The sequence below is a fragment of the Benincasa hispida genome, chromosome 8, assembly GCF_009727055.1.
Source record: "Benincasa hispida cultivar B227 chromosome 8, ASM972705v1, whole genome shotgun sequence".
Classification (NCBI taxonomy): Eukaryota; Viridiplantae; Streptophyta; class Magnoliopsida; order Cucurbitales; family Cucurbitaceae; genus Benincasa; species Benincasa hispida.
In genome coordinates this window covers 1,375,005-1,392,529 of record NC_052356.1, presented here as the reverse complement: position 1 = coordinate 1,392,529, position 17,525 = coordinate 1,375,005, and the positions used below count along the sequence as shown (strand labels likewise).

General features: G+C 31.5%; 1 protein-coding gene and 1 long non-coding RNA gene across 2 annotated transcripts; both read right to left on the bottom strand.

The window, feature by feature from the left end:
* Positions 1 to 4,316: 4,316 nt before the first annotated feature.
* On the bottom strand, positions 4,317 to 5,979 carry LOC120083236. Its single transcript, XR_005483385.1, has 3 exons — positions 5,324 to 5,979; positions 5,037 to 5,090; positions 4,317 to 4,611 (listed from the first exon to the last, which is right to left on the bottom strand). It is a non-coding gene; the product is annotated as an uncharacterized LOC120083236 (long non-coding RNA).
* Positions 5,980 to 14,600: 8,621 nt separating this feature from the next.
* LOC120083500 lies at positions 14,601 to 16,725 on the bottom strand. Its single transcript, XM_039039278.1, has 2 exons — positions 16,547 to 16,725; positions 14,601 to 15,145 (listed from the first exon to the last, which is right to left on the bottom strand). Exons 1-2 carry the CDS (start codon positions 16,677 to 16,679, stop codon positions 14,739 to 14,741), a joined length of 540 nt encoding a protein of 179 aa, XP_038895206.1. The 5' UTR covers positions 16,680 to 16,725; the 3' UTR covers positions 14,601 to 14,738.
* Positions 16,726 to 17,525: the final 800 nt, after the last annotated feature.

The following is a 17,525-nucleotide window of genomic DNA, read 5'->3' as shown; positions in this document are numbered from 1 at the left end:
TAGAAACTTGTTTGGTGGAGAATCATAGTTCTTCCTGGATAATTGATTCAAAAGTCACTAATCATATTTGTTCTTCTTTATAGGGAATTACTGACCATGAGGGTCGGAACAGGAGAGGTCGTCCCAACCATTTTCGTGGAGAGCATAATATTATCTTTCTTCAAATATTTTTTATTATTAAATAATGTATTTATAGTTCTTGATATCAAAAGGAACTGATTTTAGTTGCATGTCTTATGGAACAGATGTATTCAATTTCATTCTTTGTAAATAAATCGTTTATTTTCAAGAATGGTGTTAAGATTTGTTCGGCAACTTTAGAAGATAATTTATATGTGCTAAGACCATTAACATCGAAAATTCTCCGTCATACTAAATTATTCAAAAAGACAACGTCTAAAAGTAAAGAAAAAATTTTCTTTTAAAGAAAATGCCCACCTTTGGCACGTAAGACTAGGTCGCATAAATATCGATAGGATCAAGAAATTGGTAAAGGATGAACTTCTAAATGAGTTAGAAGAAAGTTCGTTACTAGTATGTGAGTCATCTTAAAGGTAAGATGACTAAAATACCTCTTATTGGTAAATGCTATAAAGTCAAAGAACCTTTGAAACTTGTACATTCGTGCTCTATGGTCCAATGAATGTTTAAGCAAAAGGAAGTTTTGAATATTTCATCTCTTTTCTAGATGATTATTTGAGATGTGGGTATCTTTGCCTAATGCAACACAAGTGTGAAGCTCTTGAAAAGTTCAAAGAGTATAAAACTGAAGTTAAAAATTTATTAGGTAAAACAATTAAGACACTTCGATTTGATCGAGGTAGAGAGTATATGAACTTAAGATTCCAAGATTATATGATAGAACATGGAATCACATCCTAAATCTTAGCACCTGATAAACCTTGATAGAATGGTGTATCAGAAAGTAGAAAAAGAATCTTGTTATACATGGTTTGGTTTATGATGAGCTATGCTCATTTACCTGATTCCTTTTGAGGTTATATAGTAGAGGCTTCAGTATATATCCTGATCAAAAGTTCCATCCAAAAGTGTTTCAGAAATACCTTTTACATTATGAAAATGATGTAAAGCATGTTTACTATATTTCAGAATTTGGGGATGTCCAGCACATGTGCTGACAACAAGCCCAAAGAAATTGGAACCTTGTTCGAGGATATGTCTATTTATAGGCTATCCCATGAAACCAGAGGTGATATCTTTTATAATCCAAATGAGAACAAGGTATTTGTACCGACAAATGCCACATTCATAAAGAAAGATCATATAAGAGATCACAAACCATGTAGTAAATTAATTTTAAGTGAAATTTCCAATGAAAATAATAGTACTTCAACGAAAGATATTGACAATGCTGGTACATCAACAAGAGTTGTTGATGGTGCTAGCATATCTAGCCAAAATCCTTCTTAAGAGTTGAGAGAGCCTCGTCGTAATAGGAGGGTTATATCTCATCCTACAAGATATATAGGTTTATTAGAAGCCCATGTAATCATATTTGAGGATGTCATTGAGGATTCTTTATCTTTTAGAAAGGCAATGTAAGATGTTGACAAAGATGAATGGGTCAAAGTCATGGATCTTGAAATGGAATCTATGTATTCCAATTTAGTCTAGGAACTTGGATACCAATCTTATGGAGGAAAACCTATAGGTTGCAAAGATGGAATGGTTCAAAAGTTTAAACCAAGGCTTGTAGAAAAGGGTTATATCCAAGTAGAAGAGGTTGATTATGAAGAAACTTTTTCTCCTGTTACCATGTTAAAATCTATTCACATTCTTTTATCCATCATTACATATTATGACTATGAAATATGGCAAATGGATGTCAAGACTGCTTTTCTGAATGACAATTTTGATGAGAACATCTACATCAATCAACTAAAGTAATTCATAAAACAAGGTCAGAAGCAAAAGATTTATAAGCTAAAACGATCTATTTATGGATTGAAGCAGACATCTAGATTTTGGAACATAAGGTTTGACAATGCAGTCAAATCTTATGGCTTTGAACAAAATATTGATGAATCTTGTGTTTACAAGAAAATCATCAAAAGTACTTTTATTTTTCTAGTGTTGTACTTGATGATATTCTACTAATTGGGAATGAAATGAGATTTCTTACTGACATTAAAAACTGGCTATCTGCTCAATTCCAAATGAAAGATTTGTTAGAAGTACATTGTGTTATTGGTATTCAAATTATTAGAAATCGCAATAATAGAATGTTAGCCTTGTCTCAAGCATCGTATATTAGCAAAATGCTTATCAGATATTCGATGCAAAATTCTAAGAAAGGTAACTTACCTTTTATGGATGGAATTACCTTGTCTAAGGAACAATGTCCTAAGATACCTTAAGAAGTTAAGGAAATGAGATGGATTTCATATGCATCGGTTGTGGGCAGCTTTATGTATGTCATGTTGTGTACAAGACTTGACATATGCTATACATTGGGATTGTCAGTAGGTATCAATCTATTCCAGGATTTCATCATTGGATGACAATAAAGACAATCCTCAAATATCTTAGAAGAACAAGGAACTATATGCTTGTGTATGGTGCTAGGATCTGATCCTTGCAGGATATACTGACTCTAATTTTCAAACTGATAAGGGCTCTAGGAAATCTACATCAGGATCAGTGTTCACTCTTAATGGAGAAGTAGTATAGCGCAACATAAAACAAGGTTGTGTTGTGGACTCTACTATGGAGGCAAAATATGTAGCTACTTGTGAAGCTGCTGAAGAAGCTGTCTGGATGATAAAGTTCTTGATTGATTAGAAAGTTGTTCCAAATATGTTTTTGTCTATCATTTTTTACTTTGACAACAGTGGTGTTGTGGCAAATTAAAAGAAACCTCGAAGCCATAAGCAAGGAAAGCACATAGAACGAAAGCATCATCTGATATGGGAGATTATGCAATGGGGGACGTGATCGTCACGCAAATAATGTCGAAGCACAACATTGCTTATCCATTTACCAAAGACTCTCACGACTAAAGTCTTCAAGGGTCATTTAGAAGGTTTAGGTCTACAAGATATGTATCACTTAGATTAGGGCAAGTGTGAGATATGACTGGGTATATTGTATGCCCTAGTTTATTGTATTTATCTTTTACATGTATTATACATCCCACTAGCTTTAGGACAAGTGAAAAATTGTTAGGATTTATGTCCTAAATCTCGTAGTTTGTGCATTTGTAAAAAAAAATTATTAATAAATAAATAAAGTGTTTATTTAATGAATAAAGTATTCTACATTATTTGCATAATTCAAAATCTAATAAATTAAGCTCCAAGGTTATTTAATGGATTAGGTACCTTACCTTATCTTGGTAACATTATGATACGACCCACTTTGTAAATGTTACAATAACTTTGTACATGTTACAATAGTTGTAAAACTATTTGATCCAAATTGTTCATGTGATGACATGCAAGTGGAGGTATCATATACAGTGAGTCGTATAAGACCGGACCATGAAATATAATTTCTCTTTATAACACCGTTAATTGAAGAGATTTATATTTTAAACGATAACCATGTAACCCGATCATAATCCCGAGTGAGTTATGGACTCCTACTCATAAGGGTCATTCTTTGATATTTATGGGTGAGTGGCCTTAGCTACCGACTCAATATGCCTACCATGTTAGGAACAATATTGAGTGAGGAGTTGGAAACATAGTGTCACGAGATGGAATTCACTCATTCCCAACTTTAGGGAAATTCCCAACTTTAGGGAAAGTAATAGATTGTTCTATTAAGTATTGACTCTAGGACTCGGTGGTACATAAGGTAAAAGAAGTAACTACAAGGGTAAAACGATAATTTGACCCAACTGTAATTACGAATAATTTATGAAAGTTTGACTTACAAAATATGGTTCAATAGACATATAAACATATTGCAGTTCATAGGAGTGCAACTATGAGCCACTATTACAGAAATTTGATTACTTGACATTTTTCCAATGTCAAGTTAATGGTATACTTGATGCTTATAAAAGCGTCGAATATTCGACTATTAAGTATAGTGTGATAACTTGACTCCAAAAAAACGTCAAAACAAATGTTTCTTAATATAATTTTCATGTCAGGAAAGATAATACACTTGACATTGGTGGTATGTGAAGTTTTTTTATTCTTTACATTGATTACGTACCATATATGATAACTTGTGACATTTTTTATTTGTCAAGTATATGTTTTTTTTTTCAAATTAAATGCCCTAATTGATATTCTAATTTTCTGTCTTATATTCTAACAATACATGAACTAAATAAACATTATACATTTAAGATCTATCAATTCAATATATTCACTAAAAATTTCATATGTTCAACTATGACCTTTCATATGAACACTCCTCATAAATTACAACAATATTTCTTTTTCACATGTACATGCACAAAATAAAATCTCAACTATTGCTTGTGTATACAAAACTCAACTTTCAACAAACACAAAAGTGAGAAATTGTTTAATAAATAACATCTAAACAAAGTACATTATTTATCTTTACATTAAAGCTTTGAAGTCTAAACATCGAGAACTGAGAGTCAGGCAAACCATGTTTAAGCAAGTCAACCTGCAAAATAGAATAAAGGGTAATAACATCAAATTTCAAAATATAGAAATAAGTATTAAGATACAACAATGACAAAAAGTCACACACAAGAAAAATATACATGATTGGCTTACTTTATGCAATGGAAAAATATCATAAGAGGGAGAAGATTATCAACAAATCAAGCATATGCTAAAATTTAAAATAGAAGAATGCAGATACCTTTCCCCTAACTTTTACAACTTTCAAAACTTTCAAGCAAAAGCGACTTGACACGGTTGTAATCCCTCTATAAAGGGAAATTAAATGCGTCTTTAATAGAGAAAACTAATACATGAATCAATGAGTAGAAGAGAATATTGAAAGCCCAATCTTATCTACAAGCAATAAAAAAAAAATTCAAAATTTCATTCACCAAAATAACCAATTATCTCTAAATAGATTACCTAAAGTGTGACTTGATTCGAATGCCACTTCAAAACTTCAACAAATAATCCAACCTACGAAAAGTTCAATAATAATGGTTACAAAACACAAATTCCAGCAACTATGTAACAATTCCAAAAAAGTTTCAAGGCCTATCAAAACGTCCAAACATTGTTAACTTTGTTGAATAGTGGCTCCAATCTTTTGAAATTTTTGAATTGAACATCAAAAACCGAAAATAACTCAATTATTAGACCAATACTTTAATGGGTAGCAAATAACTATTAATACTAATCTCCAAACTTACCAAAACTATGTGAAGATCGGTCTCAAGCTTATTGGATAGCAACTCAACTCCTTTCAACACTTCAAAATCAATTTCATCATCAAACATTCAAACAATAAATCATTACAAAAGATGCTACATTATAGTCCAAATCAAAAATTAAATATTTAAAATTACGGGACTAGAATTGGAAAAATCCCAAATTATGGGAATAAAATGATATTTAAGAGAAAAAAACGAGGTAAACCAAACCCACGGCCGGTCAAAAACACCCACTGATACCTAGAGATCCACGGACAACAACGCCTCTGAAAGCGAGACACGCCCGCGGAAGACAGCCCCTGAAACTGGAATCAATCTGCCCGAAAAACACCCACACCGGAAACCCACTTGCCGGACGTGAACCGGAACCCACGCGGCTGCACTAAACCGATTGGACACTTCACGCCTCGAACGCCAGTGTCGACCATGGACAGCTTCAGATGGGTGGCACACAATGGTACACGGCTTCAGATGGGGGGTACAAGATTTACCCGCCTCGAACCCCAGCGTCGACGACGGATGGCTTCAGGCGGCTTCGTGTGTTCTCTCTGGCTTAAAATCGGCAGCCCCAATATCTTATTTTTGGCGGTACACGATGGGTGCCCTAATAAGAAGAGGATGAGATTAATTACAAAAATCCCATCAGCCCATATTTACAAGTTTGCCTTTGGACCTTTAATTCTACCAATTTCCTAATAAAAGTCCACTTAAATAACTTGTTATTTTCTACAAATCTCCCTCATAACAAGAATAAAGGAGAAAGATAAAAAGAAAACAAAGGGGTTTGGGGATTAGGGTTTCTTCTATTCTCCCTTTTTACTTTTTACTTTTTTTCTTTTCGATAAAGGGAGGGAAGGTCGAACGAACGCAACGGTCGTGCATAAGAGGTTGAAGATCGACGACTAAATCTAGAGCATTTAACTCTTTTACTTCTTTAAAATAATAAGTCAATTATTTTTTTATATTTTACTTAACACGAAAAACGTGTCGAAGTAAGAGCTTCCTATACTTGACACAAAAAACGTGTCAAGTAATGGTTCACGTGAAAATATCTGAAACATTCCATCAATCTCCGCTTTTTTATCTCTTTTACTTGGCATTTTCTTTTCTAAAAGGTCATTACTTGACTTTTTTTTTTTCAAAGAAACGTCAAGTAATTAAAAACTACAAGTGTCAAGTAATGTAGATTTTGTAGTAGTGGAGTCTTTAGTGGAGTGCCCTATAGTTAATGAATGATGATTAACTTAATTATAGAGTTTAATTAATTAATCATGAATCATTGAAGTTTATAACTGAAAGTCCATCCCTCTGCTAGTTCATAAATGAATTCAACAAGGATTTGAAAATGGAAGAAAATTTTAATGTTCAAACTATTTTAAAGGAAATTAATTGGATGATGTTAATTGTATATGATACAATTTATATACATTATAATATACAGTTAATTTTGAATTAAATTCAGAATTAACCATATAGTATGAGAGTATTAATATTTGAATAAGATTCAAATATTGAATTAATATAAATTAGATTTATATTACAATTATAGAATATAAGTAATATGAATAAGATTCATATTAAAATTATAGGTTATGTGAGAAATGCACATTTAGAATATGATTAAAATTAATTAAATAAAATATTGGATATTTAAATTAATTAGTTGATTTTAGTTAATTTAATTAATTTATTAAATTAAATTGCAAGGGAGTGGGAGAGTAGGAAAGTGGAGAGGATAGTTACCCTCTCCCTCTCTGTCTTTAAATCTACAGAATAGTCTGCCGTTGAAATAGCTCATATAAGATTCACGTGAAATTTGATACTCCTACACACTCTCTCACATTCTCTCCATCTCACATACTCTTAGAGAAAAGAATTCTCCATTTTTTTCCCTTGCCTTCCACAAGGTTCCCACAAACCTCCTTGTCCAAAGAGGATGGTAGAGAAATATCTTAATAGTGTCCTACTCATGGAATTTTGTTCGTATAATGCTATGAATGATCAATTTTGTGGAGTGAAGATATTGAAGGTTGTTCTTCAAAGGTAATATTTATTTTTCCTTAGAAATTCTTACGAGAATGTTTAATTCTACAGTTTTATTACTATTCTATATAAAATTCATATAACACAATTTAGGCAAACGACAATCACATGCTTCTGCAAAAGGAGTTTGATTCCTGCAGAACCTTGTTACTCTGGGTGGTAATGGCTCCATTTTAGCCCTTTCTTTGCAATCGAATGATCCTAAGAGTCTCCTAAGCTCAATATTTATCAGTGCCTTTTTTTTCAGACTTTTTCACCTATTTTCTTGTCCTAGGTCAAATTTTGACCTTCCGGGATTATTCATCGTTTTATGCTCCAATTAGCCCATTCCTCCTTTTCGAATGCTCAGTTCCTATAAATTAGACAAGAAAAGCATCAATGAACCCAGTTAAACTGTCAAACTAACCAAAATTCAAGCTTTAAAAAGCACTTTTCAAATGTTTTTCAATGTTAGCATTATGCTCATTCATTTTGTTGGGATGTGTGTGGGCAAGAGTGTTCAACAAGGGTACTCCATTGGGTAAAAATGATAAAAGACTCAGATCCTCATACTCCATGGCATTATCTGTGGAAAAAAGGTTAATAGTTTTAAAAAGTTGTGTTTGAATCATATTGGCAAAAGGCAATGTAAATTTGGGAAATAAATATGACAAAATAGTGATTCCCATCGACAGTAGAAGTAGGAGTAGAACCTTAGATATCAAAATGACTTAGACCAAAATGTGTAACACATAAAGATGATGAATGAGAGAAAGGTAAAGTAGGTTGTTTTGCAAGTTTACAATTTAAACAGTCAAAATAATCAAAGTTTGAAATATTATTTAAATTGCCAAAAGAGATTAACTTGTGCAGCTTTTCTAAAGAAGCATGACCATGAAGAAGATGTCATTGATATATACCAGAATCAGTGTAAGATGCAGAGATAGGTAGGGAAACAGGAAGAGATGTGAGCTCCAACAATCGTCTCACTTTGCTACCCTTTGCCAACTATATGTCCCGTGTATGGCTTTTGAACTTTACAAGCATTAGAAGAAAAAAAATAGTTAAACCATGACCGTAAAATTGGCCAAGAGATGCTATTAATGTCAAATTAGGGAGATGATAAGTGATAACTTGTAGAAATACAAGTTATTTAACATTTTTTTTTAAAACAATTAGGAAATTTTTGAGAAAAATACATTAGCTTGATGGGAAAATCGTGCAATTAGTAATATCATGCGATCAAATATCTACAAAATTGTTAATCCTTGAAAATTATTAGAATTATCATTTTTTGGACACGTGATTCTATCATGAATGAAGAAAATTGTCAAAAGAGGCAAGCTGCAACCGCGAACGCATAAAACTTAAGATGACACATAACTTGGTATCGTATAGTTCCACACAATGAGATGAGATGATTAGAAATATGACAAACACGTGGGCGGTGGAATTCAAATAAAACAGATCAAGTTGGTTGATAGGTCTTGTAAAAGACTATTCTTTCTAGGATTAAACCCTCAATTTTATCTTGATTATTTTCTTTAAAGGTCTATTTTGTAGGAAAAATTATCACAGGAGCCATTCGGAGTCAATGCATCGAAATTGGGCAAAAGGGATGAAAAAGGAGTTAAGAAGTCAACACAATTGAAGAAGGAAAAGAAAATTACAAGAATGGCATCCAACCTCAGTGTCACGACCCTACCACAGCGTTGTGCAATGCTAGAAGGCAGAAGTATCACTTTCTCAACAAGACAGGGTGGCGTCACAACGCCTCAGCATCACGACGCTCCGAATGGAATGCACGGGTGTGCCTTGCACTACCGAGCATCGAGGGCAGCGTTGCAATGCCAGCCCAATGCTTCTTGGCTTTTTATCGATTCAGCGTTGCCACGCTACTCCAGTGTCGCGACGCTACCCTGCGAACTATAAATAGTTTTTCTTTCATTTTGTGAAAGAGAGGAGAGGAAGAAATTCCATGGAGGTTGGGATCTCTCTCCGAGTTCTTTCATCTCTTTGGTAATTCTTATTCCATTTTAGGTTAGATTTTGTTTTCTTGATGAATTGTAAACAATACTTTTGTAATTCTTCATAAAATTTGTCTATGAATTTGTGAAGTTTCGATTGAATCTTGATTCTAGTCTTCAAGGGTTCTTCTAATTCTTTTGAGTTTTCTCTTTTTTCCTTATGAAATGCAATGAATTTGTGCTTTCTTGAATCTATGCTTAATTCTTGATGCATGTTGAATGATTTTTATCTTGCACATGTATAGCCTAGATACTTGGTTTTGTCAAAATCATTTTTGAATATGTTGCTTTCAATGTGTTTGATGAAATGTCTAGCCAAGATCTACAAGAGGCAATAGTAATTGTGTATTTGATGGCTATTTCTAGGATGTATTAATGACTAGATTTGGACAAAACTTGGTTAATTGAGTGAGCTATCTTAACAATTAGTCGATGTAAATGAATCCTAGAACCTAATGCGCTTGTTTTCTATTCTATATAGTCACTATCGAACCCAATAGAAGTATGAGCATGTAGGTTGATTAGGGTTAGGTCTTCCAGTCTAATCAATGTTTAGGATGCTCTCTTGACTAGGTTATTTCTAGTTGTCCGCCTTTGTAGAGGCTAGCTTAATCGAATTGAGTGAGTATTTGCGAGCATAATCCGATTGTGAATTAACTTTTAGAATTTGATGATAGGAATTGCATTGAACATCTAACTTGAACTAGAAGCAAGATTATACGTCACTTGTTTATATTCATCTTTTATCTTTTAATTTTTAGTATTTTTCCAAATTCATCAAAACCTCCCGTTTTATCGCTTTAATAGTCAAAGATAGTTAGGAAAGGATTAGAATTAAAACCTTCCCTAAGGATCAACCTCTTATCTCCGCTTTAACTACGAACTAGTTTTAATTGATGTATGAGCTTTATAAATATTGTTTGTTTTGAACTAAGTAGAATTAACAACACTTATCTAGCAACCGAACATTGGTTGCTGATGTAAAAAATTCATGGTAGAACTAATGAACATCTGATGGGAGGCAGGCAACGTGGCAGGGCATGAAATTTAATGCGAGGTGTCAGCTTAATCATTAAAAAAAGATATGAAACCTTCCTTTCGACGCCTATAAATAGCCCATTAAAGATTGTCTAAGTATCATATTTTTAACCAAGAAATTGGTCAGAACTCTACTCATTTTCCACCTCACGTCTGCCATAACCACTACCTTAGAAGCTTTTCTTTGAGAAATTTTGGGTGAAAACTCAACATTCCTTTTTGAAAAAAGGAGGAAACCATCACCACTATTACAACCACCGAGAAGTAATCATCGTTGGAGCCAAGGATGCAGGAAAGTGTAGTCCACAGCTTGACATTCTCCACCTTTATCTTTTATTTCATTTTCTTCATAAGTAGTATTTGTATTATTTTTATAGAGATTGAAAAACTCTCATTATCAATATGAATGTCATTACATTTTTCCATCCATCCATGGTTCTCCCATTTAGCATGAGCAACTAAATTCATAATTGGTTAGGAAAGATCAGACTAACATGTTAACTGAGTAATACATAAGTTCACGTTCATCTTGTTTAATGTATGCTTCATACACTATTCTAGATCCAATTGAGAGATTGTCCTAGATAGAATCAATCACTGCTTGAGAAAATATGGATTTTGGAATTCAATAAACAAGAGAAGAAGTAACCTTAGAAATATAATTCTCTGCATAAAGTACTCATCGCCTGCATCCTAGAGATAGGATATTATTGCTCGAAACACTGAGAAGTGAAGTTTATATCTCATAAGTCAATTGCATGAACGCGTAGCTTATGCATTGCTTAGAAGATATTAGTAGAAATCTTTCTCAATCCTATTTTATTTATTGAGATCTCATCATGACCCCTTGTAAGCTGCTTTACTTTGCATTGTAATTGTGGTCGCATACTTCTCATCACCCATCGCATCATCACTTACACCCATTGTCATTCGCACTATAGTTATAATCAATAAGATAGAACAAGTAGACCCACAACATCACATATTTGAAAAACAATCCGTAGTAAGATTGAGATAATTATTTCATCACATAATTAGGCGTAATCTCTGTGTTTGACCCTGGACTCACCAGGATTCTGATTAATCTTATACTTGGATTCAATTAGATAAAACAATGTGTTCACATATTAAAAATGCATGGCTCAGATTAATTCTCGTTGCATCATTTAAAACGCATCAGTAAATATGGTAAAGAGTTAAGGTGGGTGTGATAACAGTAACAATACAATAAATAAACATACAATTTCCATTAGCAACATGAATAGAGGGAAGTGATGAAGTAGTGGTTGAAGAAGATAGAAGTGGAATATTAGAGATCATGTGATTACAACAAACAGAATCAAGAAGCCAAAAATTACCCGATAAAATCACGAGTAAGAGAATGGAAGAGATTACCTGGCTTAGTAAATATTGAGAGTTACTGGGTGAAAACTAAAGAGGATGGGGTCATCGGAGGAGAAGGCAACAATAACAATAAATGAGGAACAATCTTTAAATAAATCTCTTGATTTGTTGGATCGACGAAGACGACGAGGTGGTTGAGTAGGAAAATTTTCATAAACGTTGGCCATTAGAACCAATGAAGGAACAGATGAAACAATTAAATCAACTAAACAGGTGAACCGAAGTAGCTGAACCAAATTGAGCCAAACATGATGAACTGAACTGGACTAACTAAACCCATTCAACAAAATCAGATACACAAAGGAAACCTACGATCTTCACGAAACATACGAAAGGGAGAAGAAATCTTGACCCATGTTAAAACCCACGACGACAAAGGAGGTCTAGGCAAAACTAAGATGTAGCGGTCATATCTGAACTGCGAAGGGTGGCAGACGTCTAGGTGACACGGATTTGCAGTGCTTCCGGACGATGGCAGATTTGTACAGGTCACAATGACTGGTAACATTAGGTTTCATATCGAAAAATAATTTGAAAAAGAATATGGCTCCAACACCATGTGAAAGACATTATTTTTATTGAATAAATTTCATAGACTCTACCATGCAAGATACGAAATATATATAGAAGAGAACAATTTATAAATAGAAACCTAAATTACAGGTGAATATTCAAGGGAACGATATATATGGTAACAGAAAAATTGATCAAGCCATCAATAGCTACCTGTTCTTGTAAACATACTCCAAGTAGTATTACTAGAAGTGTCTCAAATGATCAAGATAAGAGGCAGAAGATAGTGGGAGAAAGAAAAATATGAAAGAAATTCCAAGTATAATGGATTTAGTTTTCATATCTATGAGAGTTTGAAATTTTGATTATTACTGTTCACATCAGATATCGACAAAGAAAATATAATTAGTGGAAATCAACTCGATTTTATTGATTTATAGTAGTATTTGAGTCTCTATTGTATAATTTTCTATACCTTCTGTCAAACGTTGACTCTGATTTGGAGATCAGTCCTCAATTTATAGACAGCAAACAGATGAAGAAATGACCAATTTGTTGAAATCTACTAATCTTTGAATCTTTTGAATGTTAAAATTCTTTGAATTCTCCGACTTCTAAATAAATTAAATGATGAGTGGTCTTCCCTATTTATAGTGTTTCGACAAGCCCTATATGGACCTGGGCTTGGTTTATATTGGTCTCAACTTTTGGGCTTAGACTTATTTTGACATATTTTTTTAATAGACTTTTATTTGAATTTAACCCAATTTATCTTAATAAACCTAGACTGACCTAGATTTGGGCCTAATCGCCACATGGCATAATTTGATTGATCATACTGACATTGTCCAATGGATCAATGCTTAGATAGATGTCATCATTTGATTTACAAACTTTCATGTCTTTACTTTTAATTTGAAAAACACACATGTAAATTTTTAATTAGTCTCAAATTTATCAATAAATTAATGATGTGGCAATTTGTGATTGGCTGAAATTTCTCATTCAACAATTATATTTATCATAATTTGAGGGTTTAATTTTTATACCTGAAAGTTTAAGGGTACAATTTTTATACTTTTAAAAGTTTGAGGGTCTAATTTTTACAATTAAAAGCTTAAGAGTGCAAATGTTACCAGGACAATATTTTGGTGGTTTTTGGAGAATTTGTCCAATATTAAATTATTAAAAATGGTTTAATGTTTTATAATTTTATTTCCATTAAATTAATCTATAAATTATTTGAATATAGAAGGATATTATTGGAATAATACATCATTTCAAGATATTCCAGTCATAATAATTTTGCAAAACATTAACAATTACTAAACATAACTATCTAAATATTCCTTGAAATTCTTTAAAATTTTTCTTTTTGTTGTCCATGGATGTCAGACATTAAGGGTTGTTTGAGAGACAACTCATCTATATTATGTTTTTACTATATTATGTTTTTAGATTTACTGAGTTCATAGAATATGTGTTTGGTTGGTAGTCTGAATTCTATTTTAAAAAACTATTTTCGGAATCTGTGATCAAATTAAAATTATACAAATTCTGAAAAACAACTATTTTATATTTTCAGTATATTCAAATTTTGAATTGAAAATTTTAAAATGTAAAATTATATTAAAAAGGATAAAAACAATAATAAATATAGTATTTCATGTTATAAACTCAATTAGTTTTTTTTTAAAATTAAAATATGTAGTATATAATATATATTATATGATATTACAAAATAATAACTATACGAAAATTTTAACATAAACATGCATGTTCATAAATTAATAGTAATAGTTTATATTCAACTTAGTATTTAGTAGGTAACTATAATTAGTTTTATAGTTTATAAATATATTTTCAAACACATTTTGAAATATTTTTTAAATTGAAATTTAATTTATGAATCTGTTACCAAATACATATATGAAAACATGAAATACAACTTTGTTTTCAATATATTTTCAAACACATTTAATAAAAAATGTTTAAATTGGAATTTAATTTATGAATCGACTACCAGACACATATCTCTAAACATGAAATACAAGTTTGTTATCTTTGAATCCCTTATTTTTAAAATTCAGATATCAGATTGTCTATTAAATAGACCCTTATATTTTCATATATTTACCATTTTAGGCATTTGAGGATTTCGGCTATCTTCATTCTCATTAAAAGATGAAGACCCTTACAAGTTACATTAGTACTATTATTACAATGCTTACAAACATATTTAAACCATATAATAGTGAATTAGTAGACAATAGTCATTAACTATAATCATTCATACTCATCCATAAGTTTGGAGATACAAATTAATCTCTCATAGACCACATTTATTGTAATACTTAGCCATATATGCTCCCCAAATACACAATTAATGCTCAAGGAATGCCTATGATGGGAAGCACAGGGAAATAGTAGCTTGTGGGTGGGAAGCCCCACTCAGGTGGCAAAGGCAAATCAATGGTCTTAGAATCTTCAATAAAATCTTTCTTCATGGCTTTACACTTTTTATTTTCTTTGCATGTTGAGAACTTGAGAGGAGTGGCAATTGTGAAGAACTTGAAGTTGGTCTTCTTGATGATGGTAGAAGCCATGTCTTTCCTTGAAGCAAAGAGCTGGTGAGCTCCCCCAACAAGCTTGGCTATGCACTTGGGAGAAGAACCAGCTGCTTCGAAGTCGACGGAGGCCACGTCGGAAGGAAGCGGAGTCTCGAATGATCCATCGGCTTTGGTAATTGCCATAGTTAAGTTCTTTACTCTCTCGCACATCACCATGATCAAGTTTCCTAAAAGAAAAAATGAATACGATTGTAGTAGAGTAGTTGATAATTAAGACCCTTTTTGGTAATTATTTTTTTTTAAATTAAACTTATGGACACTACTTCCACTTTCAAATTTCTTCTTTTGTTATCTATATAATTTAGCATTAAAAAGTGGCTTTCAAAAAGTTGTTTTTGTTTTTGGAATTTAGTTAAGAGTTCAACCATTGTAATTAATAAAGATGCAAAGGATTGTAAAAATATGGATGAAATAGACTTTAATTTTAAAAAAATAAATAAAAATCAAATAATTATCAAACGGGGTTAATATTTTTTTTTCGACCTATTTTTATTGTATCTTTTATAAATAAATTGTAATAAAGAATTTAGTTATTCGTGTAATGAGAAAAAAAATCATTTTGTATGAAATGTTTCATAAAATATAAGCTTGGTTTCTCACACGCAAATACACACGTGCACACAAAATACTTGAAGCACTTGTTATATGCATGTTTGATGTTTCTTGAGAAACATTATCCCCACTTGTATACTTTTAGAATAAATGTGTGTTTCACCCTTTTTTATTTTTTTACCTTTTGAAGTGGTCCTTATTATATAGGGTAATTGCAACGGATAACATTTTTAGCACTAATTATAACTGTATACAACATTTTTTTAAAAAAAATGTAAATATAACAAAATTTATCCGTGATAGACTTCTATTGTTGAAAGACTCTTACTAATGATATGCTCTATCATTGATAGACTCTTAGCAACGATATGATTTATTACTAATAGACTATCTAAATTTTGCTATTTTTGTAATTTTTTTTACATTATGCTATATCTACTAATACTTTGAACCTGATTGTTATATTTGCAAGTATCCTTATTATATAAGCACGCTCAAAAGAAAATTAATAGAATATTTCCTATTAAGAAAACTATATCCCCTATTTAACCTTTTTTTTTTTTTTAGAATTTCACAAACCAATTTTCGTTACAGAAAAAATTAAAAACAAAATGTATCTCCAATTGTCAAAAACACTTTTAACCAATTTTTAATTATAATCCAAACACTAATAATTCTTTATTTTCTTAAGGAAAACACTTTTAAGTCATTAATAAACCTAGACATGTGAAATGTCAGCTACAACAATTTTTTGACTTTAAATATCAATTGTCATTTTATAAACGGTGACAAATGGATTTTAAGAAGGCGATTTTAGAATAACAAGCCTTTTTGATGGAAAATTTCGGATATTAAAGTAAATTTCATATACATAAGTAAGTTATAAAATTGTCATTGAAAGTTAAAAATAAAACCGTCATCGAAAGTTAAAAAAGAAAAGAAAAAAAAAAGGCACATGAAAGAAGAAGAATAATGTATAAGTGAATATATAAAAAAAATCAGAGGGTTGCAAAGACCTGAAAGATCATAGTTGGATTGACAGTCAAGGCAAGAGATCTTTGCCTTCAAAGTGTTGGATTGTGCAAGATGAGTTGGTGCAAGAACCAAAAGCAAGAAAATGGGAATAATGAAAAGGTTAAGAGAAGCCATAGATTTTATCAAACCTTTAAGGACATGTGAAGTGAAGAAAGCAGCATATGCAGCCTATAAATGAAGCATAAAAAAACAAATTAATGCAAAGAGTGCAATGGCCTCATTAGTAGGCATGGTATAAATGCATGTTTGTTTTACTATAAAGTTTAGGAACTTTCTAATATGATATGACACAAATTCACCTGCAAGTGAAAGTTGCAATTAATAGTTATATGGTTGGTAGGTATATTGGTTTTTTTCGGCTCATCAACTCGAGAATTTTTTTTTTATATATTTTATTTGATAAGAATAGTAGAATTAATGCATATTTTGAAGGGACAAATTTCTTCCTTTGTTGTACTTAAAAATAATGACTTTTATTTTAATTTGTTGAAGAAGTTTTAGAATCTTAACTAAAAATTTTGAAACTAAAAAAAAAAAAAGGTGTTAGTTTTTTTTGGAATTATTTAATTTATAAATTATTATGAATATTATAATAAAAAATAAATGTTCATTGCTTAGTGTCCCAAAAGTTATGGGTCACGATTCATGTTGTCCATGTGTCATGTAATTATTCATGTTTGGTGTTCATGTAAGTCCACATCCTAGTTACCACTTTGCCTATAAATAGTGATATTTGGTGGATCTTAAGAACACACCTACTTTGGTGAGAATTCCACTTCCATCAATTTCCATATCATCCAATTTCATGATTTTGGCTTACTTTATGTTTTAGTTATTTTATATTATAATTTTAGTTTTGTTTATTTATTGTTATTATATAAAATTATTATTATATTATATTTTTCATATCCGTATTTCCGTTGTGTTCCTCAATTTTCATAACACGTCATCAGCACGAAC

Coding starts and splice junctions, on each gene's coding strand:
- LOC120083500 (XM_039039278.1), bottom strand. CDS start 16,679: ATGGCTTCTCTTAACCTTTTCATTATTCCCATTTTCTTGCTTTTGGTT. Junction 15,146..16,546: donor ATCCAACTATGATCTTTCAG/GTCTTTGCAACC, acceptor TTTTTCTTTTAG/GAAACTTGATCATGGTGATG.